Source organism: Exophiala xenobiotica (assembly GCF_000835505.1).
Source record: "Exophiala xenobiotica strain CBS 118157 unplaced genomic scaffold supercont1.7, whole genome shotgun sequence".
Classification (NCBI taxonomy): Eukaryota; Fungi; Ascomycota; class Eurotiomycetes; order Chaetothyriales; family Herpotrichiellaceae; genus Exophiala; species Exophiala xenobiotica.
This window is the reverse complement of record NW_013562488.1, coordinates 3,358,861-3,384,015: the sequence shown is the minus strand read 5'-3', so window position 1 is coordinate 3,384,015 and position 25,155 is coordinate 3,358,861. Positions and strand designations below refer to the sequence as shown.

At 52.5% G+C, this 25,155-nt stretch overlaps 8 protein-coding genes across 9 annotated transcripts; 6 read left to right on the top strand and 2 right to left on the bottom strand.

The window, feature by feature from the left end:
• Positions 1 to 239: 239 nt before the first annotated feature.
• On the top strand, positions 240 to 1,902 carry PV05_11964 (uncharacterized protein). Its single transcript, XM_013455500.1, has 2 exons — positions 240 to 632; positions 829 to 1,902. Exons 1-2 carry the CDS (start codon positions 363 to 365, stop codon positions 1,588 to 1,590), a joined length of 1,032 nt encoding a protein of 343 aa, XP_013310954.1. The 5' UTR covers positions 240 to 362; the 3' UTR covers positions 1,591 to 1,902.
• Positions 1,903 to 2,047: 145 nt separating this feature from the next.
• On the top strand, positions 2,048 to 2,657 carry PV05_11963 (uncharacterized protein; the record flags this gene model as incomplete). Its single annotated transcript, XM_013455499.1, has 2 exons — positions 2,048 to 2,322; positions 2,378 to 2,657. 2 exons carry the CDS (start codon positions 2,048 to 2,050, stop codon positions 2,655 to 2,657), a joined length of 555 nt encoding a protein of 184 aa, XP_013310953.1.
• A 285-nt stretch (positions 2,658 to 2,942) lies between these two features.
• Positions 2,943 to 4,178, top strand: PV05_11962 (uncharacterized protein; the record flags this gene model as incomplete). Its single annotated transcript, XM_013455498.1, has 1 exon — positions 2,943 to 4,178. One exon carries the CDS (start codon positions 2,943 to 2,945, stop codon positions 4,176 to 4,178), a length of 1,236 nt encoding a protein of 411 aa, XP_013310952.1.
• Positions 4,179 to 4,631: 453 nt separating this feature from the next.
• PV05_11961 (uncharacterized protein) lies at positions 4,632 to 7,494 on the top strand. Its single transcript, XM_013455497.1, has 3 exons — positions 4,632 to 5,695; positions 5,746 to 6,854; positions 6,905 to 7,494. Exons 1-3 carry the CDS (start codon positions 5,320 to 5,322, stop codon positions 7,025 to 7,027), a joined length of 1,608 nt encoding a protein of 535 aa, XP_013310951.1. The 5' UTR covers positions 4,632 to 5,319; the 3' UTR covers positions 7,028 to 7,494.
• Positions 7,495 to 8,178: 684 nt separating this feature from the next.
• On the top strand, positions 8,179 to 10,836 carry PV05_11960 (uncharacterized protein; the record flags this gene model as incomplete). The annotated part of the gene is made up of 6 exons (XM_013455496.1): positions 8,179 to 8,406; positions 8,770 to 9,030; positions 9,161 to 9,203; positions 9,296 to 9,888; positions 10,022 to 10,197; positions 10,366 to 10,836. 6 exons carry the CDS (start codon positions 8,179 to 8,181, stop codon positions 10,592 to 10,594), a joined length of 1,530 nt encoding a protein of 509 aa, XP_013310950.1. The 3' UTR covers positions 10,595 to 10,836.
• Positions 10,837 to 10,850: 14 nt separating this feature from the next.
• On the bottom strand, positions 10,851 to 15,700 carry PV05_11959 (uncharacterized protein). The gene is made up of 2 exons (XM_013455495.1): positions 15,575 to 15,700; positions 10,851 to 15,527 (listed from the first exon to the last, which is right to left on the bottom strand). Exon 2 carries the CDS (start codon positions 15,324 to 15,326, stop codon positions 11,238 to 11,240), a length of 4,089 nt encoding a protein of 1,362 aa, XP_013310949.1. The 5' UTR covers positions 15,327 to 15,527; positions 15,575 to 15,700; the 3' UTR covers positions 10,851 to 11,237.
• Positions 15,701 to 15,811: 111 nt separating this feature from the next.
• PV05_11958 lies at positions 15,812 to 17,523 on the bottom strand. 2 transcript variants are annotated; one of them, XM_013455494.1, is made up of 3 exons: positions 17,289 to 17,523; positions 16,453 to 17,235; positions 15,812 to 16,399 (listed from the first exon to the last, which is right to left on the bottom strand). In XM_013455494.1, the coding sequence occupies exons 1-3, from the start codon at positions 17,496 to 17,498 to the stop codon at positions 16,331 to 16,333; spliced, it is 1,062 nt and encodes a 353-aa protein (XP_013310948.1). In that variant the 5' UTR covers positions 17,499 to 17,523; the 3' UTR covers positions 15,812 to 16,330. The 2 variants fall into 2 exon arrangements, with proteins under 2 accessions (XP_013310948.1, XP_013310947.1); XM_013455493.1 differs by having other exon boundaries at positions 16,453 to 17,523.
• A 342-nt stretch (positions 17,524 to 17,865) lies between these two features.
• On the top strand, positions 17,866 to 25,080 carry PV05_11957 (uncharacterized protein). Its single transcript, XM_013455492.1, has 2 exons — positions 17,866 to 22,324; positions 22,372 to 25,080. Exons 1-2 carry the CDS (start codon positions 18,623 to 18,625, stop codon positions 24,736 to 24,738), a joined length of 6,069 nt encoding a protein of 2,022 aa, XP_013310946.1. The 5' UTR covers positions 17,866 to 18,622; the 3' UTR covers positions 24,739 to 25,080.
• The last annotated feature ends 75 nt before the right edge of the window (positions 25,081 to 25,155 follow it).

Here is a 25,155-nt window from a genome sequence, read left to right as displayed (position 1 = left end):
CATGGATTGCTGATCCTGATGTCTATGGATTGCAATGGTCACTGGGACTAAAATCATTCACAATGACTTCTGAAATCTCCATCTGTTGTTTCGCCTGCAATATGTAAGCCGCCATTGTGACCTTAGATTTCCTTGGTTGTTGCGTACTTGTAGGTACCAGGTAACTCTTCAATATATACGGAGTGTGATCTTGCGGAAACTTAGCACCTCGGGACTGCTATCCCTTTCTTGAGGGAGTACTTTGTCTCACTCCTCCAGGGATTGGTCCCTGTTACCCTGGCCAAATTTCTACAATTACTAGTATTCATTTTTTTACAGCTTCGTCGTAACACTTTCCAACAACATATTAGCGAACCACCGCAATGCCGTCAGCCATCCCACCGTCCCTTGCGTCTTACATTCAGGCTAGCCTCGACTCTCAATCACAGACGCTTATTACATCCGTTCTGAGCACGCCGTCGACATGGCTCGCACTCCGAGTCGTGTATGCTGCTATTCATGGTGTCGAGGACATATCTCGTGGTCATTCCCTCGGCCTCGGCTCGTCACACAATGCCGTCGAGTCAAGACCAGTCATTTTCGTGAGCCTACTTCGACCACTGAGTTTATGGAGTGAGATGGGTAGGAAGATGGTACGTCTATCTCACGTGTTTGGCTTGCATTTCATGATTTTCGCTGCAGCCTTTGCGCTTTGTACATCCCTTCAAAGGCGTTTAGGGCCTGACATGATTGATACCACGATGCTGGATGGCTCTGGACAGAGAACGGACAGTAGCCATGTGTACAGTTTGCGGAACCAACCTGTGACTGTGGCTGACGTTATACTAGGGCCTGGATGTTCAATCTCTACTCAGAAGCAAGAAGATAATGTATATCGACTGTCTTAGTCTTCCTTCTGGCCATCCTTCATCACCAGCAGATGCCTTGGTCCCACCAACGATAAAGTTGAAGTCCCTTGCGTTGAGCGCCGTCCGAGATGCTGTCGACACTGCTTTGAAGTCGATGGCTTCGTCTTCCGCTACAGCTAACGCTACCGCTACAGCTACGTCTTCTCAGTCACCATCAATAATGACAGCATCCTCATCTGCGATACCGACTCCTCGGATGCCTCCGCCTCCAGCTTCACGGCCACCAGCAGCTTCTCCCTCCACACCTGTTCCCAGCACAAAACCGGTCATCCTGCTCGATGGAATCGACTTCGTGCTGTCTTCTCAGCCGTCATGCTCGACACTGACTCTAGACTCATTCCTTTCCTCGCTACGGGCGCAATGCCATGCACTGGTGGTCACGGGCAACGCTGACGCGCCTTTGCTCCATACTGCTGGATCAGATATCTCTCCAGGCACACCTCTGGAACGGAATCACGCTCACTTTCTGACGAGCATGGCGCATCGATGTCAATGGGTGTGGCAACTGCGAGGGCTGGATACCGGGAGTGCAAAGGACGTCACAGGTGTGCTAAGAATGAGTCGAGGTGGAGACCTCGGCTCTGAAGAGGACGAGATTGGTCCTGAGAGATTGCCAGATGCAGAATGGCTCTACCAAGTCAAGGGCGATAGCTCTGTAAGAGTATGGAGTCGTGGTGAATGAGCCAGTATGGTGGTGGTTGATGGCCGCGCCACCGCTGTCGCACAGGACTAGGCCCTATCCGGGGATTAACGTGGTCTGGTGCAATTCTGCAACGATGCAGCGATCATTTCATATATCTTACTCACCACCTGCGAGATAGTTGGGTTTTCATGGAAGATGAAGTCGGCCATGATTGTTCACAGTGAACAATACATGAGGCATTTGGAGATGCCGGAAGTACTTCCGCCCACTGTTGTTTTTTTCGCTGCCGAGCTAGATGATGCCATCCGTGCTTATTCAACGTTGGTCCGGGCCTGCTTGACGAGGTAAACCTCTCATCATTCAATAAATTGCAGATAAATGTTCATTGCTCTGTCAAAGTCCTCATTCTTGTTGGCTAGGAGGCTTGCGTAGGTATACATTCATCCGTCGCATTTATTTCCAGCGCTGGTGAGACCGAGACGAGCTTGTTTCCACCATGTCAGACTCCTTTCTTTACAAGTTCCCTTCTCCGCTCGAAGGGTATGAGAATCTTCCCCCTCTTCCTGATGAGTTAGATGAAGACGGCAAATCATTCAAAAATCCCCAGACGGGAGTGCTGAGCCCAAGTTATGAAAAATTCACATCAGGAGTGACCAATGGGCGGCGAGGGGGGTTTGATATTCACATTTATTACCACTACAGCAACGAGGATCAAAGGGAGTTTGCTCGAGCACTATGGGAGAGAATTCGAAGGGAGTTTCCCGAGCTGAGGTGAGTACAGGGAGCTTGAGGAGATTGACTAGGATTTGCTGAGGTTGGCGAACAGGATATACAGATTTTGGGATCGTCCTGTTGGGCCTCATACTATGGCAATGTTTGAAGTCAACGTCTTCACGCCTGCACAGTTTGGGGCGTTTATACCATGGCTGGTAATCAATCGCGGGCCCTTGTCAGCTCTTGTCCATCCCAACACAGACGATGGCGATGAACTGAGAGCACATAGTCAGCGGGCAACATGGCTAGGGGAGCGGGTCCCGCTTGATCTCCAAATGTTAAAGGCATTCATGGACAAGAAGCAAAAGCAACAAAACGGTACAGAGGGATAAAAGCTGTTGGTGGGAGTGTGCATAGATGAAGGTAGTGGTCGGGGGGCCAGGCACCTTCCCTCATTTACGCGTCTGAACGTGTTCTGGCTTTCAAAGGTTCCTTCACTTTGCCCTCTCCACAAGACACCATTCACTGCCACCAAGCACTGCATCTCTACTACTTAACAGGCCTTCTTGCTTGCCTATCCGACTGCGGCTCGTGCTCAGCCGCGCGCTACCGCCTGGTCGGCCACTTCGGTGACCACCCTCATCGGTGCTGCCTTGCCGACTTGCGAACATTTACCAATGATGCCTTCGTGGAGAGCAGTCTCCGGTCATCTATCACCGTATCAAGTCTGTGACGAAGTCAGATACGAGCCCCCAGCGCCGAGTTTCTCTCCAAGTCCTCCTACCGCTCACCTCACTCAAGACCTGATTGGCGAGGTTGACATCATGCCTCCGCAAAGTCATCAGCCCCCTCGAACTCGAGCGATTGCGGACTCCGACGACGAAAGTCTCAGTGATGTCAGCCGAGCGCTGGTGCGTGATAACGACAAAGAGGAATCAGAAGAACCAGACGCCGAGTCTAATATAAGTGATCAGCATCCGAAGCAACCGCTTACTGCTCGCCCCTCCCACGCTACCAGTGTCCGGAATCAAATCGATTATACGCCAGGTTCTCACCGCTCTAGAAGCACCTCTTTACGTGGTACAGGCAGACGTGCTCCAACTCCTCACATCCTTTCTACCCCGATTACCGAATCTAGGTCCGCACCAGGACCTCGAGGTGGTGCTGGTTCGGTCCAACAGGGATTTGAAAGTCCGACCCAACGAAGCGTCACTCTCAGCGCAGAGGGTAGTAGGCCACAAGAAGAGGCAGAGGAATTTGAGACAAACGCATTCACCACCTCGGACTTCCCAATTCGCTCACTTCGCAAGCGCAACGTGCGGCAGACAAACCCTTTCAGATTCGACAAGCATCAGCATAACCTCACCAACAAGACTGGTAGAGCTGTAGATGCCGAAGACATCGAAGAAGCGGTGCAGGAGGATATTCACAAGGCCCAGAGGCGAGTCTCATCCACAAAAGAAGCGAGAACATCTACTGGAAGCACAAAACGTAAAGCAAAGAGCTCCACATCCAAGCAAAGCAATAAACGACGTCGTTCAGATTCAGTCACTTCTTCTGTCTCACATGAAAAGGATAACGAGGCCATTGTGTTCAACCCAGCGAGTGTGACCTTGAAAGTCTGGCGCGATGGTTTTCCTGCGGCTGCTGCTCCAACAACGCTTCAAGCTCGCGATAACATAGACAAGTTGTTCGACTTCATGACCAAGTCGTGGGGTTGGAGTTTCAACAACGACTCTATTCGCTACGCGATCATCTCTTTCCCATGGCTGACAGAGAGCTCCAACATCTTACTCCGGCCAGAACTGAAAGGAAGCTTCGACAAGATGGTAGATGAGGCCGAGAAAGCACCTGTCTGGCAGAAAGGAGAAGCTGAAGCATCATGCGAAATCAATATCACGGTGTACCTGTAGCCGGGAAATCTGGCTTCACAATCTCGAGATTTCTGCACGATAAGGCGTGAGTGTTGGCGCAAAGGGTGTGTACGGAAGCGGAATAGTAGGAGCATGGCAAATGAGAAAGTGGTGCTGCACCAAAATATGGAGTACTGTACACTGCGGGACGAAGGCATTTGACTAAAGCAAGGCGAAGAGGAGCTTGATGAGTGGTAGAACAGTCGATGGAACGATTTGAAAGTCGCTTTTTCTGCGCAGGGGCACAAGCAGCTCCGAACTAATTGTCGTGCTAGTGTGACAAGTGATATGAAACGGAGCTTGTTGGCCAGTAAGCCTGTAGGCTCAGGGCCACTATTTCCCCTGAATATTCTTTTGAAGAGACGAACCGAAGGAGAAGATGGGCAGGAGAACAGCAGGATCGATCGCTTGCGACGCCTGAAGGACTGGTCTGGAGTTTTTTACACAATCGATATTCCTTCAAACACCTAGCCTCCGTCGCCGTTCTCTATCCCGTCATCGGGAACTTTTCATCTGCCCTTTGACTCGTGGTTAGGACGATGCGTGATTGACACTGGCGATCAGTGGCTCTTGCGACAGTAGAAGCCTGCACGAAGCCTGTCAGAAGCGGGAATCGGAGCTTTCCATCCAGTCACAGGCGCAAAAGCGTGGCCTCTAACCGCAACTTGATCGACCCGGACCTGAGTACCCAGTACCCCATATTCCCTGATTCGAAGCAAACACAAACCATCTTCCCAAGTGGTACGGAGTACGAGAACTCACATTTCAACCCATCAAGGCAGACAACAGGGTCTTCAGACATTGTGTCGACAATAAGGCCCTTCTATCCTTGATCGCCCCAAGCTGACCGTCCGGCGAACACACACCCCCAACTCGAAATACTCTACGGAGTACCTGCATCTTCATTCACTGCTCGGACCTTACCCTGCGCTGGTCGCCCCTGCTACATACTGTCCGCGTCCTTACGTCCACTTCCTCTTCGATTGGCGAATGATCAATCATCGAGCAATAACGACCCGCGTCCCTATCTCCTCACGTCAGCGACTGCCTGCACCCCTACAATCCCTGCCTCCGAGTTGATTGTCCGGCAAGCACCTACGCTGGCCCATCTCACTCTCACTCTCACTCTCACCCCGACACCATGACCTCCCCGCCTCAGATTGCCCGGAATGAGTCTCAGGCCTCTCGGAGAAGTACAAGTCTGGGCTCTCGACTGTTTCGATCCAAGAGTGGGGAAGCACTGGGTGAACGGAAAACGTCTGGGAGCCGGCTGAAAAAGAAGCATAGCGAGATGGACGAATCTGCCAAAGTGACGGCCAACTCTCCTCCACGCCTGCCAGGCTATACTCCACAGCCCTTGGGCATACAGTCGTTTGGCGGCGAGAATTACAAACCCCAGTCCAATTCCAGAGAGTACACAAATGGGGCAAGGAACACTCCTCCCGTACCTCCACTACCAGAGTACCTCGAAAAGGAAGTGGTTGATCCGTATGCTCGAACCGAGAGCATGACGCACCGTGAGTCTTGCACAATTTCCAATTGCATCCAATACTGACCCCTATCTCAGGTGGCCGATATTCCTATGCTACCTCCACCGTGTCCACGGTCAATTCACCTCGCAGAGTCCGACGTCGTAAAGATCCCACTCCATACAATGTCCTAATCATTGGCGCTCGGAACTCTGGCAAAACCTCTTTTCTCAATTTCCTGAAGAGCTCTCTGGCCCTCCCACTAAGGAAACAAGCAGCTCGAGCCCCTGATGGTGACACGCCTCCATCCTCAGCTCGACCCAACCCACACTTTACTCACCACTATCAAGAGATCGAGGTTGACAATGAACGAATAGGGTTGACATTGTGGGACTCGCAAGGCCTGGACAAAGGCGTGGTTGATCTTCAGCTGAGAGACATGGCAAATTTTGTGGAGAGCAAGTTTGACGACACCTTTATTGAGGAGATGAAGGTGGTTCGTGCGCCTGGCGTCAGGGATACCCACATTCATTGTGTCTTCTTCATTCTCGATCCTGCCAGACTCGATGCCAACATCAATGCTTCGCAGGGAGGAAGCAATGCCCTGGAGACTGGTCGAATTGGAAAGCCACCTCGGATTGTCGGGGCACTTGATGAAGATTTTGACATACAAGTCATGAAGGCGCTCTCTGGCAAGACCACTGTGATTCCTGTCATCAGTAAAGCAGACACCATTACAACAGCCCACATGGCTTTTTTGAAGCAAAAGGTTAGCAGGAGCCTGAAGAAGGCTGGCCTCGATCCACTTGAAGCATTGAACTTTGAAGCCGAAGAATTTGACGAGGATAGGCTCGACGAGCGTGATGAAGATGACAATAGCAGTGAGGCAGAGAGTGGTGCAGGGTCGGCGAGAAGCGATGATTCCGAGGCCAATCCCACTACGTCAAACATGAAGCGCCCAGTCGTCCACAAACGTCAGTCATCAAACATGTCCATGGGTGATCCGACCCTGGACAGCGGATATGTACCTTGGTCAATTATCAGTCCGGACAAGTATTCATTGGAGGCCAAGGACGGTCCAGTCGGCAGAGAATTTCCCTGGGGATTTGCCGATCCGTACAATCCAGGTCATTGCGACTTTGTCAAGTTGAAGGATGCCGTCTTCGCAGAGTGGCGTTCTGAACTGCGAGAAGCCAGCCGTGAAGTGGTAAGTTTCGTTCCTGAACCGACACTGCAGTCTTGACTAACATGCGATAGTTTTATGAACGATGGCGAACGAATCGCCTCAACCGTCGAACGTTGCCAACAACCAACGGACTCCCGTCAGGACCTCGACAAAGTGGTGGCATCCCAATTCCTCTGCATCCTCGAGGTCGCTGACAGTTGTAATTTTGTGCGATCGGTGTACTTCAATTTCAATGGATCCAAAAGTCGATTCAAAATACACACGAAACTGTCGTCAAAAAGCATCCTGAAGCAGAGAGAAAGATCAGTGACCGAGTGAGGCGAGTTGACACTACTGGCATTATTATTTTCACCCCTTGCATGGTAGTGCTCTTCTTGGGCGTTGGAATGAGTTCATTATGACGCCCGCTTAGGGACAGTCACGAGTCATGACACAACATCACTTTTTCGTGGAGGCTACGTGTACCTAGACGTGGTTCAGTTTTATTTTCGGTTGGGTGTCTATGGGACATTGAGAGGATTGTGAAGCGCGAGTTTTGATGCCGAGCTGCGCTTGGTGTTTGTATGATTTTAGTGACCCTTGTAGCACATTCAGAATACCCCCTTTGCCTCGTTGACACTGTATGTACTTTGCTCATTTCTTAGATAGACAAACCACAAACATCTTGTATTTCGTCCTGCAGGCGTATCTGGAAGCATAGCCCTTCTCGTTGGCCAGTCACATGGCCTGGTTGAAATCTCCCTGCGGAACTCACAACGGGTGGCACCCTGGATGAATCGGTCTTTGCACAGATAAGGGATTCCCATCGTGGACGGTAAATGAACATCGGTCCAACTGTCGGTCCATCTTCCACTCCTCTGCCTTACCTAGGTAGGGAACAATCTGCAAGTGACGCAGAGGTGCACTGACATGGTACAGCAGGTCCACAAGCATATCAAAGGCCTTTGCCAAGGTTGCCTTGCTGGGTGCCTTTGTGCAAATCATCTCCTTAGTGGCCATCAACGTCGGATGAGTTACATCGCCAGAGTGACTGTCGCTTTTGATCCAATCGCCTGCTTTTCTCTGGTGATCCTACCTTATCATACACTTGATAGCCGCTTCCCAATGGTTCGAACTTGCCTGAAGCAATGGTGGGAGACTCTGACAGAAAGCCGATATCATGTCATACCAGTCATATATGGTAGCAGCGATGCCAGCGAAGATCAGAAAGCGTTCTTCTCCTTCAAGACCGATCCATCGTATTATTTGACGTTGCCCGATTGAAAAGGACGAATACAGAGCCAGAGGCAATCTGGGAACACTGGTTTTACTGTGCCGCTTGAACACTTCACACGTAGACAGCACCATGGACGCAGACGCTCACTCAAGGTCCAGCGACAACCCCAAGGTCAGTATTGACGACAGCAAAATCCCCGTTCTGGAGGATGGCGTCGCAGCTGAAACACCCATGGGCGAGCGACGGATTATATCTGCTAGTACGGCCATCGACCCTGCCGCTGAGAGACGGCTGGTATGGAAATTCGATCTTCGAATCTTGCCTGTTTTGGCGGTTATGTACCTGTTCAACGCGCTGGTGAGTGGCTTTCTCTCCTCTGTCGTATTCAACTTGCCGGCCAGCCGATGGACAGAAACTGGCATTAGTTTCCTGGGAAGCACGCGGATAAGCAGCGTGTGTCTGATGCTCCCCAGTGCAGTTCGACACGTCCGGCTGGTACCCTCTTGACCATCATAGAGGGTGTCAAGCTCGACGACACGCTAGGCATGCCTGTCGAGCCGATGACTATCGCATATCCTACTGGGCCGCCTACTGCCTTGAGCCCAGGGCAGGACTGCTGATGGAACTGTTCTGTCCAGCGCCTACCACCATGTTCCACACTTGTCGTCCTTCACCCCTGCTTGAATATACTATCATTCTAACCATTTTGATGAATGCCAGGACAAAGGTAATCTTGGCAACGCCAAAACCGCCGGCCTCGAAGACAGCCTCCACCTGAAAGGCGACGACTACAACCTAATCCTCTCGATCTTCTTCGTCCCTTACGTCCTGACAGCGCCAGTCCTAGGTATAGCCGGCAAGAAATTCGGCCCAAGTCGTGTCCTCCCGGTTATGATGTTCTGCTTTGGCTTTTCGACACTTATGATCGTCGCGGTCAAGAATTTTGGTGGATTGATGGCTTGCCGGTGGTTCTTGGGCATGGTGAGTCCACCACTATCCGCTCCCCTAGGTTTTCTCCCGAGAATGCTCTTATGAATGCCGCAGCATCGTCTGCTCCACGGCCTTGCTGTCGTCGTACGAGTCGCCAGCTGATTATCCGTGTCTCATGTAGGCTGAGAGCGCATTCTTCCCGCTCGTCATATACTATCAAACACGTCCGTTTCCCGTTTGTTGAATCGACTCCCCAACGCAGAATGTTTACTCCTCTGCATTCCCTACCGGTTTAGCTGACAGGCTGGCATGACAGTCTTCTACCGCCGTGGTGAATTAGCTCGCAGACTTGCCATGTTCTACGCGGCCTCAAACATTGCCAGCGCGTTTGGCGGCCTGCTCGCATTCGGCGTCTTTCAAATCAGCTCCGGCTCCCTCGCCAACTGGCGCTATCTGTTCGTCATCGAGGGCGGGTGCAGTATGCTCTTCGCCGTGTTCGCGTACTGGGTGCTCCCGTACAACGCATCGTCGGCGACGTTTTTGAGCCCCGAGGAGAAACAACTGGCCTACTATCGCATTCAGGTCGACAGTTCGGCCATTGTCGATGAGAAGTTCGACCTGCGCACCGCGCTGTCCATCTTCAAACACCCGACGTCCTGGATCATTCTGGGCATTGAGATATGTCTGGGTGTACCCCTGCAGAGCGTTTCGCTGTTCCTGCCTGTCATCATCAAACGGCTCGGGTATTCGACCGTCAAGACGAATCTTTATACCGTTGCGCCGAACGTCACCGGAGCGGTCATGTTACTTGTCCTTGCCTTCGCAAGCGACTACACGAGGTTGAGGTTCCCGTTTGTGGCGCTGGGCTTTGCCTTTACATTTATTGGCTTCATCATCTACGCTTGTGTTGTGAGTGGCTTCTCCTTTTCTTTGCACGACGATGCCATGCGATGCCATGCCGTGAAGGGAAACCCTGGCCCCAAACTAGGCATTTCAATATTCGATTGGGGTTTAGGACATTATTCTGACTAGTGAGTGCTAGGATGTGCACACGCAACTGCACGTCGCATACTTCGCTTGCTTCATGATGACATGGGGAACATCAGCCCCGAGCGTCATCTTGGACGTCTGGTACAACAACAACATCGCCGACGAGAACAAGCGGGTTATGTTGACCAGTGTGGGCGTGCCGGTTGCAAACTTGATGGGTGTGGTTAGGTATGTACTCACTCTCGCTCCCGCTCACACTCTCACTTTCACACTTTGTGACCGGCATCTGCCATCCTGACCCCCGTTCCTAGTGGAACCCCCGTATTTCGAGCTTAAGAAGAAATCCCCCCAAGATGTCTAACTTGTTCCTAACTTGTGTTTTCCCCTGTCGTCTAGTTCGAACATTTTCCAAAGCAAAGATGCGCCGAAATACTTGCCCGCACTCGTGACGACAGCCTGCTTCGGCGCCGTGGGGTGCTTGCTGACGCTCCTGCTGGGCGCGTGGATGGTTGTCGATAACAAGCGGCGCAACATGAAAGCCGGGAAGGTGATCAGAGCGAAAGATATCCCGTCTGAGTTGTTGAGAGATGGGCCGAGTGTGGACGAGTATAGGTGGTTCTACTAACTTACCCTACGGACATGCACATTGGACGGGCCCGGAGACACAGCTGCTCGGACTGAGGCTGCAAAACGTGTGGAGGAGGGATGTACATGGACAGTCGACGAATGAAAGCGTGCTGTCCGGTCTTAGTGGATTGAGATATGATGAGACTCAGCCTTGGGGAGACGCTCCCGTCTTCGCTCTCTATGGACGACGTTCCAGTCTACATGCATTGCCTTGATGGCGCTGACGTTTTTGGCCAGTGACTGGACGATGCCGTCAGTCAACATTCAACGTCGACGTCAACACCAACGCCTAGTCAGAAATAGCAACTTGATTGTTTGAGCAAGATTCGGATTCGTCTCAACTCGACCCTAGAATGCTTCTCCTCAAGTGTTTGCTGCTAATGCTAGCTACGTGGTGGTTGCAAATGGATGAAACGAATGTCCAGTCTGGGTTGTAGTCGTGCACTTCGTGTCGGTAACCTGACAACACCTCTTCCATGCGCCAATGCTAAATCCCAACCTTGATTCACCGAATCTGATCAATGTCCGTGTCCAGAATAAACCCGAATACCCTCGACGCCAGTCCCGTCCCGATCCCCCTACCCTACTTGATCCCCCAACGATGTCGGCAAATCTCGTTATTCCCGTGCTCTGGCCCCATTTCAAGCTCGAAACATCTTGACCACTTGTTTCACGTTTCTCCGGCAGATGGGACAAATCTCGCACTGCCTGGCACATTCGACGCAGGAGCAGACGTGTCCGCAATCGAAGAACAAGGCATCAATCTCCTGACTATAACAAATCTGGCAGAGATCAGCCTGTTCGTCCGCGACTCGCCAATATGTCGTTCCCATGCCCCAGCGCTTGCCATACTCGAATCCTCCAACATATTTGTTGCCCGTTCGGTGCTCGACAAACGTGCCTTGTCCGTGTCGCTCATCATCCTCCCAGTCGCCCTCGTAGGTATCTCCGTTCTGGTATGTCATCTTGCCTCCCTTGCCACATTTCTTATTGCACACCAGTGGTCCTTCATAGGTGTGCCCGCTGGAGCTGATGCTTAGCGCGTGCTTGCCGTGCATTCGTCCATTGACAAGAGGACCTTTGTAGTAATCTGCACCGAATTCTGCCAATTCAATTGGCTCGCTCGTAGTCAAGGACAGAACAGGATGCCTTCGGTCCACCATTCGGAGATATTTGGACAAGTCGAAAGGGTTCGAAAATTTGCCCTGTTCGTGCAGCTGCTTGATCTTTGCGTCGGAGATGGGTTCACCAACTATCAAGTCACAGCCGTTGATGAACCGTCGGTCTCTGAAAGTGTCGTCGTCTTCCATCGCTGCGCCATCAACCACCGACTCACGACGCCAGATGTCGAATGCTTTGTCCGTATCATAGCCCATCCGCTGTCGAACGAATTCCTTGATCTTGTCGTCGTACTTGGCAAAGAATGCCTCTCGGACGTAGAAATTCTGATTATCGACATCGAAGACCTGAATAAATCCGTACACATTGTCCACAGGTCCTTGTGATTGCTCGGCTGATATATCTTCGGTTTGTGGTGTCTGGGTAGTCTCCTGGTTCGAGATTGGGGCAGAATCCAGGGCAAAGTCCATAGCTTCGGCATCCCGGGCCACGATTGAGGCGATCACAGCTTCCTCAATAACCGACATAGCGCTCATGGTCTCAGCCGAGATTTCCTGAATCGCTTCTTCGCTGGTTGCGGTTTCTGCTTGTGGTGGATCACCATGCGCAGCTGCATCGATGAGGTGGCCGTGGGGCACATTTGCGGTCAGACTGTCTTCAGCACTCGGAGGCGACATCTCCAGTTGCATCGCACTTTCAGGATCTTGAGACTCCACTGATTGAGAAGAAGGCTGCTGGCTTCCTGCGGTGATTAGCTCAAGATCAGTAGCTATGGCTTCTTGCACCGAGGCTTGCTCGGCATCAGGAGCTGCCACATTTTCTTGGTTACCTTCCTCCAACGTCGCTTCATTGGCATTGTTCGAGCCGTCTTCCGGCTCTGGGGAGTCTTCTATCTGTTCGGTGGACTCTGTTCTATCAGGCACACCGAAAAGTTTGACTGCCTCTTCCGTCTTGAGGATGGAGAACCACAAGCACAAAGGCTGATCCGAACGCATGGCATCTCTGGGGAGATCCATCATGTCAACCGCATGCATCTGTGCGCTGGTATAGTGGCCTAGACCAGTGTAGCTCATGAGGAAGAGTCGGATTTCTTTTGGGTCATTGAGCTTTAGCTTCTGTGCCAACTGCATCCTCAGGTCTTGGTAAGTTGCAGTTTTCGGAACGCTAATGATGTGGAATAATCCTTTGTGGTCGGATTGGCGCTTAATGTTGAACATGTCAAGCAGTCCTTGCCGGCCGATGATTCCTTCATCAGAATAAAGCTCAACAGCGATCTCGTCTGAGTTGTCCAGAGTGGGGGTTTCGGTGAACTCTCCACCCTGAAAATGTGATTCTAGATGAGGTAGAAGTGACTTGGGTAGTTTGTACGGCTCCAATTTCCCAGGTAGATAGTCACCGAGACGGCTCGTCTTGATATACATTGCCATATATGCAGTCTGTCGAGTAGACGTGAAATCCTTGAGTGCCTGTCCTTCCAGGCCCTCGAAATCTTGGGTTCGCTGTCTTGTGTACGAGAAAACCTTATTTCCGTCGCCGTCTTCGAAAGCCAGCCACTTCGTTTTGGGACCTCCAGGGCGTAGGATACTATAGAATTTGCCAGAGTTCCGGTCGCCAACGTGTACCACGAAGCCGTACAACGTGTACCTGCTATGTTCGAGATTAGTAGTGAAGTTGGATAGATCGAGCTCTTCGTTCAGAATAACTCGGTCATGAAGTAATCCCCACTCCCTCTTAGTCTTGTCGAAGAGTTGGCGGGCCAGTGTCAGGGGCAAAAAGTCCGACAGCTGTCCCTTGAAGCTTTTGGTGCGAAGTACTTGCTCAAGACTCTGCTGAATGTCGCAGACATTCTCAACGGGCAAAGGAGGCAAGGACAATGGGCCGCCTGGCATGTCGAATATTGCACTTAAGTCTTTGAGAGATTTGTCGTCTCCTTCCAACTCCAGCTCAATTGTCCTCCGGAACACCTCCCAGAACGTTTTCACATCGTTATATTCATCTCCAAGGTCCCTAATTGCTTGAATGGCAGGATAGAGGTCCACATAAGTCTCTCGTTCCTTCCGTAGGTGGCGCATCAGAAACAAGATCATCTGCAGGTGGCTGATCACTGGCTTCGGGCGAATCTGAGAGTTCTGGCGCCAGTCGACAGTACTGACCTCTTGAAGTATTTTTCGAAAAGGAGCGAGGAGCAGCCAGGCGGTCATGCCAGCCACTGCGGGGCTGTGGTAGAGAGGCGGTGTCCCCATGGGAAAGTAGCCTGCAAGTGACTTCGAATCCCAGTGACACTCGGCGTCAGATGTATGCCACCATAGTGCTTGAGTAGGATCGTCGAAGATGCGGATGTAAGCATCAATGGCGATGGTGTCGTTCTGCAATAGTGGCGCTCTCTGAAGATGTCCACGGGTATGGATTTCACTCCAGGGTCCGACGAAGTTCGTCCATCCCCAATCGTCATTGGTCTTCGCAAATTGATGCTCAGAAGACATGACATGGCAGGTGCGTGGCTCATCTGGGTTGTACATGACCATACCTAGCTGTGCAGCAACTCGCCAATCCTCCTCCCCTTGTGTCTCTTCAGAAGCTACGTCTCCTGTAGATGCTCCGTCATCAGTATGTGCACCTTCTGCATCTTGGCCGCTGGTATTCTGCTCTTTTTGTGAGTCTGTCACGGTCTCAGAGGGTGTGGCAGTGTCCTTGTCGCATTCAATTTCCGTACTTTGATTGTGAATCGTCTGAATCGGAGCATCTTTATTGCTGAGATCGGCATCTGGAGGACCTTGGAAGAAGGAAAAGGTACCATTTTGGTAGTGTGCGTCCGGCTTCGGAGGATGTCTGCTGCACCTGATGTAGGCACTGAGGGAGACTGATTTGTTTCCTCGAGGGTAGAACTTGATTTGCCAATAATTACCATCCACGTTCGCAGGCGGAGATATCAAGACTCGAGCATGATTTGGTTTGTCTCGCGTCCCACGAACACCCTTGATGATCCAGCTCAAGCGTAACTTTTTGACTGGCCGCTGCTCCGGATCATCCACATCTTGGTATATACGCTTCTCCACGCTGGGAACGTCCAAGGCACTCAATTCCTGACCTCTAGACGCCCTTGATGTCAATTCTGTCATTTCGTCTTCGGTAGGTGTAGATAGATCATCATCCCAAGTCACCCATGCGGGAGGGTCGTTCCGAGGCTGTTGCACTACAGGAGGAGGTGACAGCTCTCCGATGTCTTGAGTTGATGTGTCGTTGGCAGGTGGTGGGACTTGTTCAATTCCTTGAGGCACTGTTTCAGAGGAGGCCACAGCTTCCGGCTGCTGCAATTGTGATTCCTCTCCGGCATTGTTTTGTTCACCGTAAGATTCTGGCTCCTGCTCTTCTTGTTCTGGTAGAGGAACATCGACCATGACCGTGTCAGTCATTTCGGAAGTCGGTGTTGTGGGCTCACTGTCGCTAGACGATTCGTCCACAGCTGGCTGCGGCCGGGCTGCAGCGGGCTCTTGAAGAGGAGAATGATCGGGGTTGAAAGGTGAGATGGACACAATCGTCACTTCCGGAGACAGTCTGTGAGGTGGCGAGCTGTGCTGGATGAGGACCGGGCTGTTCTGTGAGCTGGCCATAGTGACCGATGAGTATGAGTGACTGATTGTCACCCACGGGGATGAGTCAGTGAAATGAGCGATGAGTCACTCCAGGTGATGATGGCGACAATGATCTCGCTGCGGCAACAATTCAAAGTAAACAAAGTTCAAAACGTGCTACATGATCAAAAGCCGGTCGACGAGTAAGCAGTGTGCAATGCTGCGATCAGGTTGGGTTGGCTTGCTTGTTAGAATAGAGCAAACAGGATGCGGAGAGAGATACGGACGAAATATGAGGCACGACGCGAAGATAAATGCTGTGTACACAACTTGACCACAAAGAGAGCAGCCTGTAATTCCGGAAAGAATATAGCAGGGGTTGGTCGAATATCAGTCTTGACCGGTTCTGAGTGAGTCAAGGACAATGCATACGGAAGAGTCAGGCAACGCCGCAACATGCAGATGGAGGACGCAGGCTGAAGGAATCGGGCATCTTGACTGGCTGAGAGGCTTCGCCTCGCGGGCCACACTTTGGTGCATAGGCAAGTGCATGAGCCTATCGGATAGAGGTCACAGGCCCATCATGGCCCGGGATCCGCTCGACTAACCCTCCCCCGCGCCCATGTCAGTGGTGCTTTTGCAGCCTGTCACGCCTGTGAGGCTCAGCAGTCGTCAGACGGCAATTGTGCCCAGGCATCACTTCTTCCACCCTGACGCATTCCCTCAACTCATTGGCCTCAATAGTACCGAGTAAACCTGATAACAACCACCACCACCGATTCCACCCGGAGTGGACTCTTCATACAGTATCAGCCTGGTGAACGTGGTGAGCCTAGAGTCACCGGCCAGCTCCACAACGAAGATGTCTGAGACTTCAGCCGATCGAGGGAGGACACCACGTCGACTTCCCCGCAATTGCACCTGCAGGTCCGTCAGGGCCTTTGGAAGGTTGCTGTTTTGGCCACCGAGCCACTTCCTTCATACTACAGTAGCTGGGTAACCTGCCAAAATCCCATCATGAAAAGCTCCCTGTCAAGATCATGTCACGAATCAGGTTTGGCAAAAGTCCCAGCCACAATAAGAGGAAAGGCAACGGTTGCCTCCACGTACACCTACCCTTCTAGTTAGTTTGAACATATGGGCGAATGGGAATGTTCTCTCTCACCTTTACACTGTCGCCATCGGCTTTGATTTTGCCCCAGCTTATGGCCTCATCTGGTCTGGCACCGGCGTCGCTACCGTCAAATTCCTGAGCGGTGTTGATGTACACCGCACTTTCGGCGCCATTCCTCATCAGGCATGCATTTGCTATGTGGTGCTTGACGACGCCACCGCCTAGGATAATCATGCCGGCCCTTTTAGCCCGCACTGCAATTGTATTGATCTTTCGGATGTCTTGACCGATATCGATGCCGAGGTGCAGAGGTGAAGCTTTGAAAGAATGGAAATAAATCATATCACCAAGACTTCCATCTGTCAGGGCCGGGCAGAATACAGGTATGTCGTTTTTGTAAGCCCAGTAGTACACCGAGCGCTCGTCGTTGATCTCTCTGCCGAGTCGACGAATTATTCGGCTTGGGGTCCACATGAACCGCTGGCCAGTCTTTGAGAATTCCTCTTCCTGTTCCTCCAACATTTTATCCAAGATGGGAATGAGCCAATCCTCGAATGCGCAGTAATTGTTGTTGGGCACAACTAGATTGCCAATGCGATTGAGACCCTTTGCTCGCAAAGAAACTCCGGGAGTGGAGAACGAACCCAGGTATGTGGGAGCCAAACATTTGATGAAGTCCTCTTCGATACCACCGGCAGTCGTTACAATGGCAGACACGTGGCGGTGCTGTACAAGATAGCGAAACGTCTCGCGTAGGCCCGAGGAGATCATATTGGAGGTGTAACCCAGAAAGATAGTCGTCCTGTCACCCGTCTCGGGATCTCGCCACGATCGCTACACGCAGTCAGACCTACCTGAAAAAGATAAATTTTCGAGAAGAGACCAACCATGTTGTTGATGATTCGTATGGCATCGCCTATCGAACTTGATTGGAAGCCTTGTCCCGTGAGTTGATCGACGAAATTCGAGATTATTGTTCGTTGTTCTGCAGGCAGGGACGACCAGTCGATACCCTGGACTTGCTGGACACCTTCTGGCACGGGTTCTGAAGCGACCAGGACTGCATCGGTGGCTTTGGTCGGTGGTGCAGACCCCATACTGTTTATCACTTTTGATATCAACAAAAGCCAGTCTGCAAGAAAATTATTTCGGAGGCCGATGTCATCTCCCGCAGGGAATAAAATAATGTGTCCGTCGAAGTACTCAGCCATGAGAGTTACTATGGCGGAGCCAGGAGCCCATGTACGTACTCGGCAAACCTTCTAAACGTATGCAGCCTTATATTGGTCGGTCTGACCATCAAATTTAACCTTTCACACGCCCATAGTACTGGGGGATTTCCCCTAAATGTCAACAAACACCTTCTGTCATGATCCAATGCATTAATTGCTAGGCTTTAGAAAGAGTTGTATCCCTGCGGGTCGGCGACTAACTCTCTTCTTCTCAAGCGCCATTTTTGGTCGCCTGAGTTCTTCTTCCTCCTGGTCACTTCTATCATTCTCTTCAAGAACGTATCCAACGGCATCCCAAAATCCAGTTCCCCGCAGCCGCGTTTCATTTGTTCTGGCCATGTGGTGATGCGCCATTCATTGTCAGCACCAACCACGATTTAACTCCAGGAACCGCACCAGTAACACGGTTCTTGTCTTCAACGAAAAGCGTGTCATTCTCTTCAATCAGCATATCCAAACTTACACGCCACGCGCCGAATATTCGATCAATCCGCCGAAATCATTCTGTCAATCAGCTCACTATCTGACCAGCACGCGAAAAGCTCAAAGTAGCAAGTGCGCCAACATCGTCGACGTGTTGAAGAACCAATCTTGGTCACTTGATTGTAGGAGGGACTTTCGGCAAAAACGATCGGCCACTGCCTGGTGGTTGTAGACGGACCATTTCAGCTAAGGCGCAAACTCATTTCGAGGCAACGACCAGGGCGAAAGCTGCAGGTGAGTTGGGTGTGGGTGTGGCTGTCGGGCATTCTTTTGGCGTACATTTGTGGCAGCACGAACGAGCAAGGACGAAACACTAGCCTCATCTTCTCCATTTGCAGGGCATTTTCGGCGGCGAGTCAGCAGAAGTGCAAGCGTGGCATTTGCGGCACCGATCGAATCGTCTGCGCCCAGACCCTCCGACGGACTCCCTGCAACGCCACACAGACCAAGATCAAGGCCCTAGTATCTGCCACATCACGTGATGTTGGCTTATCTGCTATCTTCACATGTCTTCAAGATATCCGCCCCCAGCCAGAGATCGCTCTCCACCTCGCTATGATCGAAGGCCATCAGCTACCTACGGCCCCGTAGGCTCATCCTACCGGGGCCAAGCAGAGTCTGGTCCACCTTCATCCGATCGTCCGCCGCCTCGCGGGCCCAAAGCGGACTTTCGAGGTGGTGGCTTTTCTTCCTTCTCTCCTGCCGGTCGTGGACGTGGCGGGTTTTCTGCTCGTACTGGCGACATCTGGGATAGGGAACGTGACAGAGATCGCGAAAGAGACCGAGAGCGGGATCGTGATCGAGATACTCGTCCAGGGCCCCAGTCTTACCGCGGTCGCGACGATGACAGGCCGGATTGGTCGCGGCGTGACCGTGACTTTGGCAATGCTGACCGAGGGAGGGATCCTCGGCCTTTTATCGGAAGGGATCGATCTGCCTCGCCAATCCGTGCGCGCAGGGACTCACGCGAATCTCTTCCCTCTACCTTTGGACGGGCGGCGGATACACCATCATCGTATTATGCCCCTGCCGCTCGAGGCGGAATAGGTCGAGGCAGAGGCAGGGGTGACTGGGACCGAACCAGAGGCAGGACTTCTTTCGTTGGTGAAAGAGAACGAGATCTGTTTCATCCACGAAGTGGCTCAAGAGACAGTTGGAGGGAACGTGACCGCGATTTCGAGCGTGGTCGCCCTCCTGTTGCCGACGTCGATCGATACGAGCGACGAGACTTTGACCGCAGCAGAGAGCGAGATGGCCGAGGACGTGACCGTGAACACGACGTATGGCCAAGAGAGCCTTCTCCGATCAAGAGCTCAGTGTCCAATGCCGGTCCACCTGCTACGACACCCTCAGCTGCCATCTCTGATAGAGCAGCGAAATTGGACATCGATGCTGGCAAGAGGTCTAATGTATTGACCACTCCCACGACTGCTCTACGTGATGGCCGACGCGACGGAGAGGAATCAGACTATTTTGGCTCAAGAACGGACCTGGCACGTCGTGACCCACCTCCCAGCGCGCAACAACCAGCTGCGACGGGTGGGCTCGACTATGGTCCACCACCCTCACTTCCACCTGCCAGTGCACTCGCAATCGAAAAGCCAATCCCAGGCAAACCACAAGCTGCCAAAAACGAACCCCCTGCAAGCTCACTGACGACCTTCCAGCCCCCTAGCGCTCCGAAAGCTGCAAGGACAGCTTTGGCTGCTAATATCGGTCAAGGTGCGAAGACAATTCAGCATCACAGTACTTGGCAACGTCCCGAACCTACCTTGCGCTCAGTCCGTCCCCCTCAAACCCCCACAAGCCACATACCCAGCGATGTGCACGCGAGAAAGGACGAGCCCTTTGAACAAAAGCCTCCTGCTGCTCCGGCATCCGACCGTCAGATGCCCCCAAATGTACCTTCGGGTCCAAGACTCAGCAACCCGCCGCCTTACAAAGCACGACTTCCCTCAAATGAGCCTGCGGGTCCTGCTCAGTTGTCCAGCGCACCAAGGGAATCCTCTAAGCCTGCAGCGTTTGACAACAGAACCTCGGCCATTCCAACTGGGCCGCGTCTTGACAGAGAAACATCCAGACCACTGCCAGGCTCAGGCACTGGCTCCAAAATATGGCTGTCGCCAGAATACAAAACAAAGCCATCGATCATGAATGCCTTGAACAAGCCATACCACCCGGATCCACGGGACCGACAAGCATCAATCCCGACTGGACCGAGACAGGATGCGAGCTTTCACAGTCCCACACAAAAGGCACGCTCGCTACAGACATCTCATCCTTCCATCATTTCCGCACCGTGGGGACCTAGGGCAATGTCAACAAGTCCTAGGATCCAAGACTCACGGATGTCTGTGCCCCAAGTGAAGCAGTCTATCGAGGAGCCGCTAGCTTCTGAAGACGTGGAAATGTCGGTCCCTGTCTCGAGTGAGGATGAAGACGAAGTAGAGGATGACTCCTTTGATGAGGACTACTTTGAAGAGTCAGAAGAAAGACACAGAAAAGAAATGAAACTTCTCGAAGCAAAGAAGCCTCCCCCACTGTTGGAGGATGCAAGTATTGTCACCTTGTTGGTGAAGTTGCAATTTCTCGAGATGATTTCGAAGGACAGCGCTCCGAGGCCTGTTTCGCCGATTCAAGTCGCCAAGGAAGAGCCCTCGACGGTAGCGGCACTTCCAACAGGTCTGCCATCTCCCGACCGAGGCTCGCAAGATGTCGAGAACGGAATGTTGGAGGCGGTTGAAGACGAGGAAGAGAAGCAAAAATCACCTCATTTGAGGGGAAGGCCACTCAGACAGCCGCCTGTAAATCCTATTCCCACTCCGCCGATTGAGGACTTGCCGTATCTCAAGCTAGAGGGTCCAGAAAGATTAGTGTACGAGGATTCTGACAACGAAGTCGAAGACGAGGCTGTGGCCACTCTCCTTCAGCAGAAATTTGAAGGCGATGCCTGGGATTGGAGAAGTGAGCTTGAGGACATGCACGCAGATTTCCGGCGTTACTATCCTATGTGGAGACAGGAGGTGTCATGGTTGGAACACCAACTGCGCGAGCAACCAGCCAGCCCTGCTCCAGCGTCTCCAGCACCCTCTGCCGCCCCTTCAGTGACGCCGTCCTTGACACACGAACGGACCCGGGGGGCTCGGAATACCACCGAGGCAGATTTGCAGGCCGCGATCTTGATGTCCCAGCAGTCTCTCAGGGAAGAAGAAGAGAGGAGGGAGCGCGAAGCAGCTTCCAGCTCTTTGCCCAATTACGATACCGAAGCTGTTGTGCCTCCAATGCTGAAGCCTGCCGATGTCGAGCTCTCCGAATTCAAGGACACAAATCGCAGGGTCCCGGATGAGCTGGCATTGGATGTTTTTGCTTTCGTGCCTCCGGAAGACGATTTCACTAAAGAGGAACAGACCCTATTCATCCAAGCATATTGCCAAACCCCGAAAAAATGGGGGAAAATTGCCGAGTCAATTCCTGGCAGGACATATCAAGATTGCATTGTTCATTACTACTTGACTAAGAACCAGGCACGGTATAAGGACCTCTGGAGGCGAGCTCAACCAAGGAAGAGGCGAGGAAGGGCTGCTACCAAGCCTCGTTCGACCGCGCTCATGTCGGAAATTGAGTACGGTGAGGAGGGCGAAGCAGCGCCTGTAGCTGTCACCGACAGTGGCAGACCAAGGCGAGCTGCGGCGCCTACATTCGGCGACGCTGCCAGCGAAGCTGATTCTTCAACACCTGTACCTCAGTCGAAAAAGCTTACCGCCGCCCTGAAGGATGGAAGTGCAGAAGCCTCTGCGGCTAAACCCCCACGAGGTCGTAAAGCTGGAATTGCTACGAAAACTCGACGGACAAAAGCCCAGATCCAGGCGGATCAACAAGCACTCCTTGCTGCTGCCGAAGCGTCTCCGGACAAACCAGTGGTTGGTGGGAAAGCCGAGAGGGGCCGTACTCTCCTTCGGGCAGAAAACGTGCCCATCAGGACTGATGTACCGCCTGTGGAACTGCCTCAGCGTCCCGTCGACCCTCCGTTACCACAATATCCCGTGTCGGATATGTCACTTGCCGCTCAAGTGGTAACCAATCCTGCTGCTTCGCATACCAGCTACTGGTCTGTTCCTGAGCAAAACAAGTTTCCCGATTTACTAGCGTACTATGGTCGTGATTTTGCGGCAATCGCAGAGTTCATGAAGACGAAGAGCCAGACAATGGTAAAGATAGAGCCCGTGATTGATTTCCTATTGCTGACATATTGTAGATTAAGAATTATTATCTACGGCAAATCAACGATGGGAAGAATGAATTTGAGAAACTTGGTCAAATGGGTGACGAGGCTCGCATGGAAGGTCGGACACTTGGTCCACCACCTAGTCCAATAGCTCTGCAGAAACGCCGTTATGAGCCGACACCAACGGTACCTTCTATTGCTCGACATCCCATTCAACCTGAGCAGACCCTTATTGAACCCGAGACGATGATCAAGCCAGGATTGATAGAAGAATTCCCTCGCAACACGGTCGAACGAAATGCCACGGGGGAGATTGTCTCGAAACCCCGATTAGTTGTCCGAGAGGCCTTGCGGGAAGGACCCTTGCCTGGATCGAATGCCGCAAAGGTTGAGGAGCTGTCCAGGTTAGCGGACGAACGAGCTCCTCTGTATGGACAAAAGCCCTTGCATGGTCCTAGGACGGGAATCTTCCAGGAAGACCACCTTGGGTTCCACGCTTCTCGTCAGAATGTGCGCATGCCTCTTGACGAGCGGTCACCTCAATTACATCCACAGCGTCCACTCTCTGAAGTTCCGAGATCTGAAATCAATCATCCGTCCTCGGGGCCGACTCTTGCACAGACCATCCTCACTCAACGGGAAAGAGATGCCTTAGCCCAGGTACAAAGTCAATCCCCGGCAGTACCAATAGCCAGGGCTCCTCCATCACAAGTCGACAAGTACAATCAACAACCTATCTACCGTGCCACCCATAGCCGGAATGGTAGCTTAACTGGTCCCGGGGTGGCCTCATCGGAACCTCTGCAGGATCTGGCAGCACTGCGCCGAGTTGAGGCCCAGCGCCCCTTTTACGGTCCGAGTACAACAACTTCCCAAGCACCACCTCCGACGCTTGCTCCTGTGTCTCAGCCATCTAGGCCTGAAATTCCTCACCCTGCTCCGGCACTTCCAGTTGAACCTCCAAAGCCACCAGTGAAGAGGTCGAACCTGTTTGGCCTTCTCAACGACGATCCGGCCGATCCACCACCCAAACGACCTTCTCTGGACCCGCCCACGCGACAATCAATTCTTTCTCCGCAAATCGCACCGGGTTCGGCATCTCAACTTATGTCACAACAAGCTCGGAGCCAGATCCTTTCGGACGATGGCGGAATGGACAGAGCAGGGGGGAGAGGCTTGTATGGTCCGAATGGAGGCTTCCAGGCAGGACCTGGCCAGCAACCCCCGGCAGAATATCAGGGTGGGTTTTCTGCCACGCCAGCTAAAGATCCCAATGATCCGTGGATGGCTCGATTTGACCCAAGGAATCAAGGTGCTCCTGGAGAGCAGCGTCCACACCATCACTCCCCTGCTCCTAGCCCTTACTCTGTAGTGCCGCCCACCTCTCAGCCGTCCAACGTCCCTCCACTCAATTCCATGCGTGCGGAGACTCCAAGGGGCCTAGAGCGTGGCAGTCTTGATCATCGACGAACGTTGCTAGGAGGGGTGGGCCAAATACCGCATGCTCCTTCCCCTCCGCCTCAGCAGCAAGGACCAGGTGGCGCCCCACAGTATCGCTCGGCATCAGGCTCGTCGCAACATTCACGAGTGTCGTCCATTGGTTTTCCTCCAATTCCCCAAGCGACACAAGCAAACCCGCTCAATCAGCAACAGGCACCGCAGAGTCATCCGCCATCAGCCAGCTCGACGCCTGTCCCTAGCCTGCATCACCGTGCTCAATCATCTCTCGACTTCCAACCTCGGCTCACTATTCAGCAGCATATCGCTCAGCAGAAGCAACAAGAGCAACAGAGGGAGCACGATAGACATATCCAGCGACAACGAGATATGGAGTTTGCGCAGCGTGACCATGAACGCGAACGGGAGCGGGAACACCAACAGCAACACCAGCAACACCAGCAGCAGCAACAACAACAACAACAACAACAACAGCATCTCCTACGACGAGATCTATATGGCATCGAGCACCATCCGCTATCAGGCGCCACTCGCCAGAATCAATTAGGCGCGGCAGCGAACCAAGGTCACTTGGCCTTCGCACAGCGAGAGATACCCCGGACCTTCACGCCTCCTCATTCACATACGCATGGACATTCTGCCTATGGAGGTCCGGGTTCTGTTCCAATGGGTCACCCGCACAGCTTGCCACATCAGCATCAGCACCCGCACCAACACCAACACCAACACCAACACCAACATCAACATCAACATCAACCTCAGCATCAAGGTGGACCTCCGTCAGGTCAACCACAAGGCGCGGCCCAACATCCACCGCATCAGATGCATCACGTTCATCATCCGCAGCCGCAGCCGTCGCACGTCTTTCATCCCGCAGCCAGTGCGCATTTCAGAGGACCGAGCCAGGGCGGGGAACCTCGGCGAGAAGAGAGACGATGACGACCTTGTTGAGACCTGCTTCGAGTCTCTGGAGTAGGAGCTGATTCAAGTTCATCACTGTTTGACCTCCAATTCATGTTTGTACTTATTCATAAATGATTGCAGCCTGCGCTGCTGGGACGGAATGTTTGCACCGGGATATCAGATCTCTTTGCATGGAGGGCAACATTGTGAAGATGACGGTTTGTGGCCCTGTCGGCTCTCTCAAGATCTCTGGTAGGGAACGAAAGGGATGGTAGATAGTTCCCACAGTGTCGGGAACGGATGACTCGTGGTATTCAAAGATACTACAGTAGTATCGCATGTTAATTGTACAGAGTAAAGCCTTTATTTTAATTGTGGTGCCTGTTGCTGTTCCAGCACCGCCACGACCTGAGACCTGATGGGGTGCCAGGGCGTGCTGTGGCTCATCATGAT

What these genes read in the sequence shown, in the direction of transcription:
- PV05_11964 (XM_013455500.1), top strand. Translation starts at nt 363, where the DNA reads ATGCCGTCAGCCATCCCACCGTCCCTTGCGTCTTACATTCAGGCTAGC. An exon ending in GTGAGATGGGTAGGAAGATG is followed by an intron (nt 633 to 828) that starts GTACGTCTATCT and finishes ACGTTATACTAG; the next exon opens with GGCCTGGATGTTCAATCTCT.
- PV05_11961 (XM_013455497.1), top strand. Translation starts at nt 5,320, where the DNA reads ATGACCTCCCCGCCTCAGATTGCCCGGAATGAGTCTCAGGCCTCTCGG. An exon ending in AACCGAGAGCATGACGCACC is followed by an intron (nt 5,696 to 5,745) that starts GTGAGTCTTGCA and finishes CCCCTATCTCAG; the next exon opens with GTGGCCGATATTCCTATGCT. An exon ending in GAGAAGCCAGCCGTGAAGTG is followed by an intron (nt 6,855 to 6,904) that starts GTAAGTTTCGTT and finishes AACATGCGATAG; the next exon opens with TTTTATGAACGATGGCGAAC.
- PV05_11959 (XM_013455495.1), bottom strand. Translation starts at nt 15,326, where the DNA reads ATGGCCAGCTCACAGAACAGCCCGGTCCTCATCCAGCACAGCTCGCCA.
- PV05_11958 (XM_013455494.1), bottom strand. Translation starts at nt 17,498, where the DNA reads ATGGGGTCTGCACCACCGACCAAAGCCACCGATGCAGTCCTGGTCGCT. An exon ending in TACGAATCATCAACAACATG is followed by an intron (nt 17,236 to 17,288) that starts GTTGGTCTCTTC and finishes GACTGCGTGTAG; the next exon opens with CGATCGTGGCGAGATCCCGA. An exon ending in CCGATGGCGACAGTGTAAAG is followed by an intron (nt 16,400 to 16,452) that starts GTGAGAGAGAAC and finishes CTAGAAGGGTAG; the next exon opens with GTGTACGTGGAGGCAACCGT.
- PV05_11957 (XM_013455492.1), top strand. Translation starts at nt 18,623, where the DNA reads ATGTCTTCAAGATATCCGCCCCCAGCCAGAGATCGCTCTCCACCTCGC. An exon ending in AGACGAAGAGCCAGACAATG is followed by an intron (nt 22,325 to 22,371) that starts GTAAAGATAGAG and finishes GACATATTGTAG; the next exon opens with ATTAAGAATTATTATCTACG.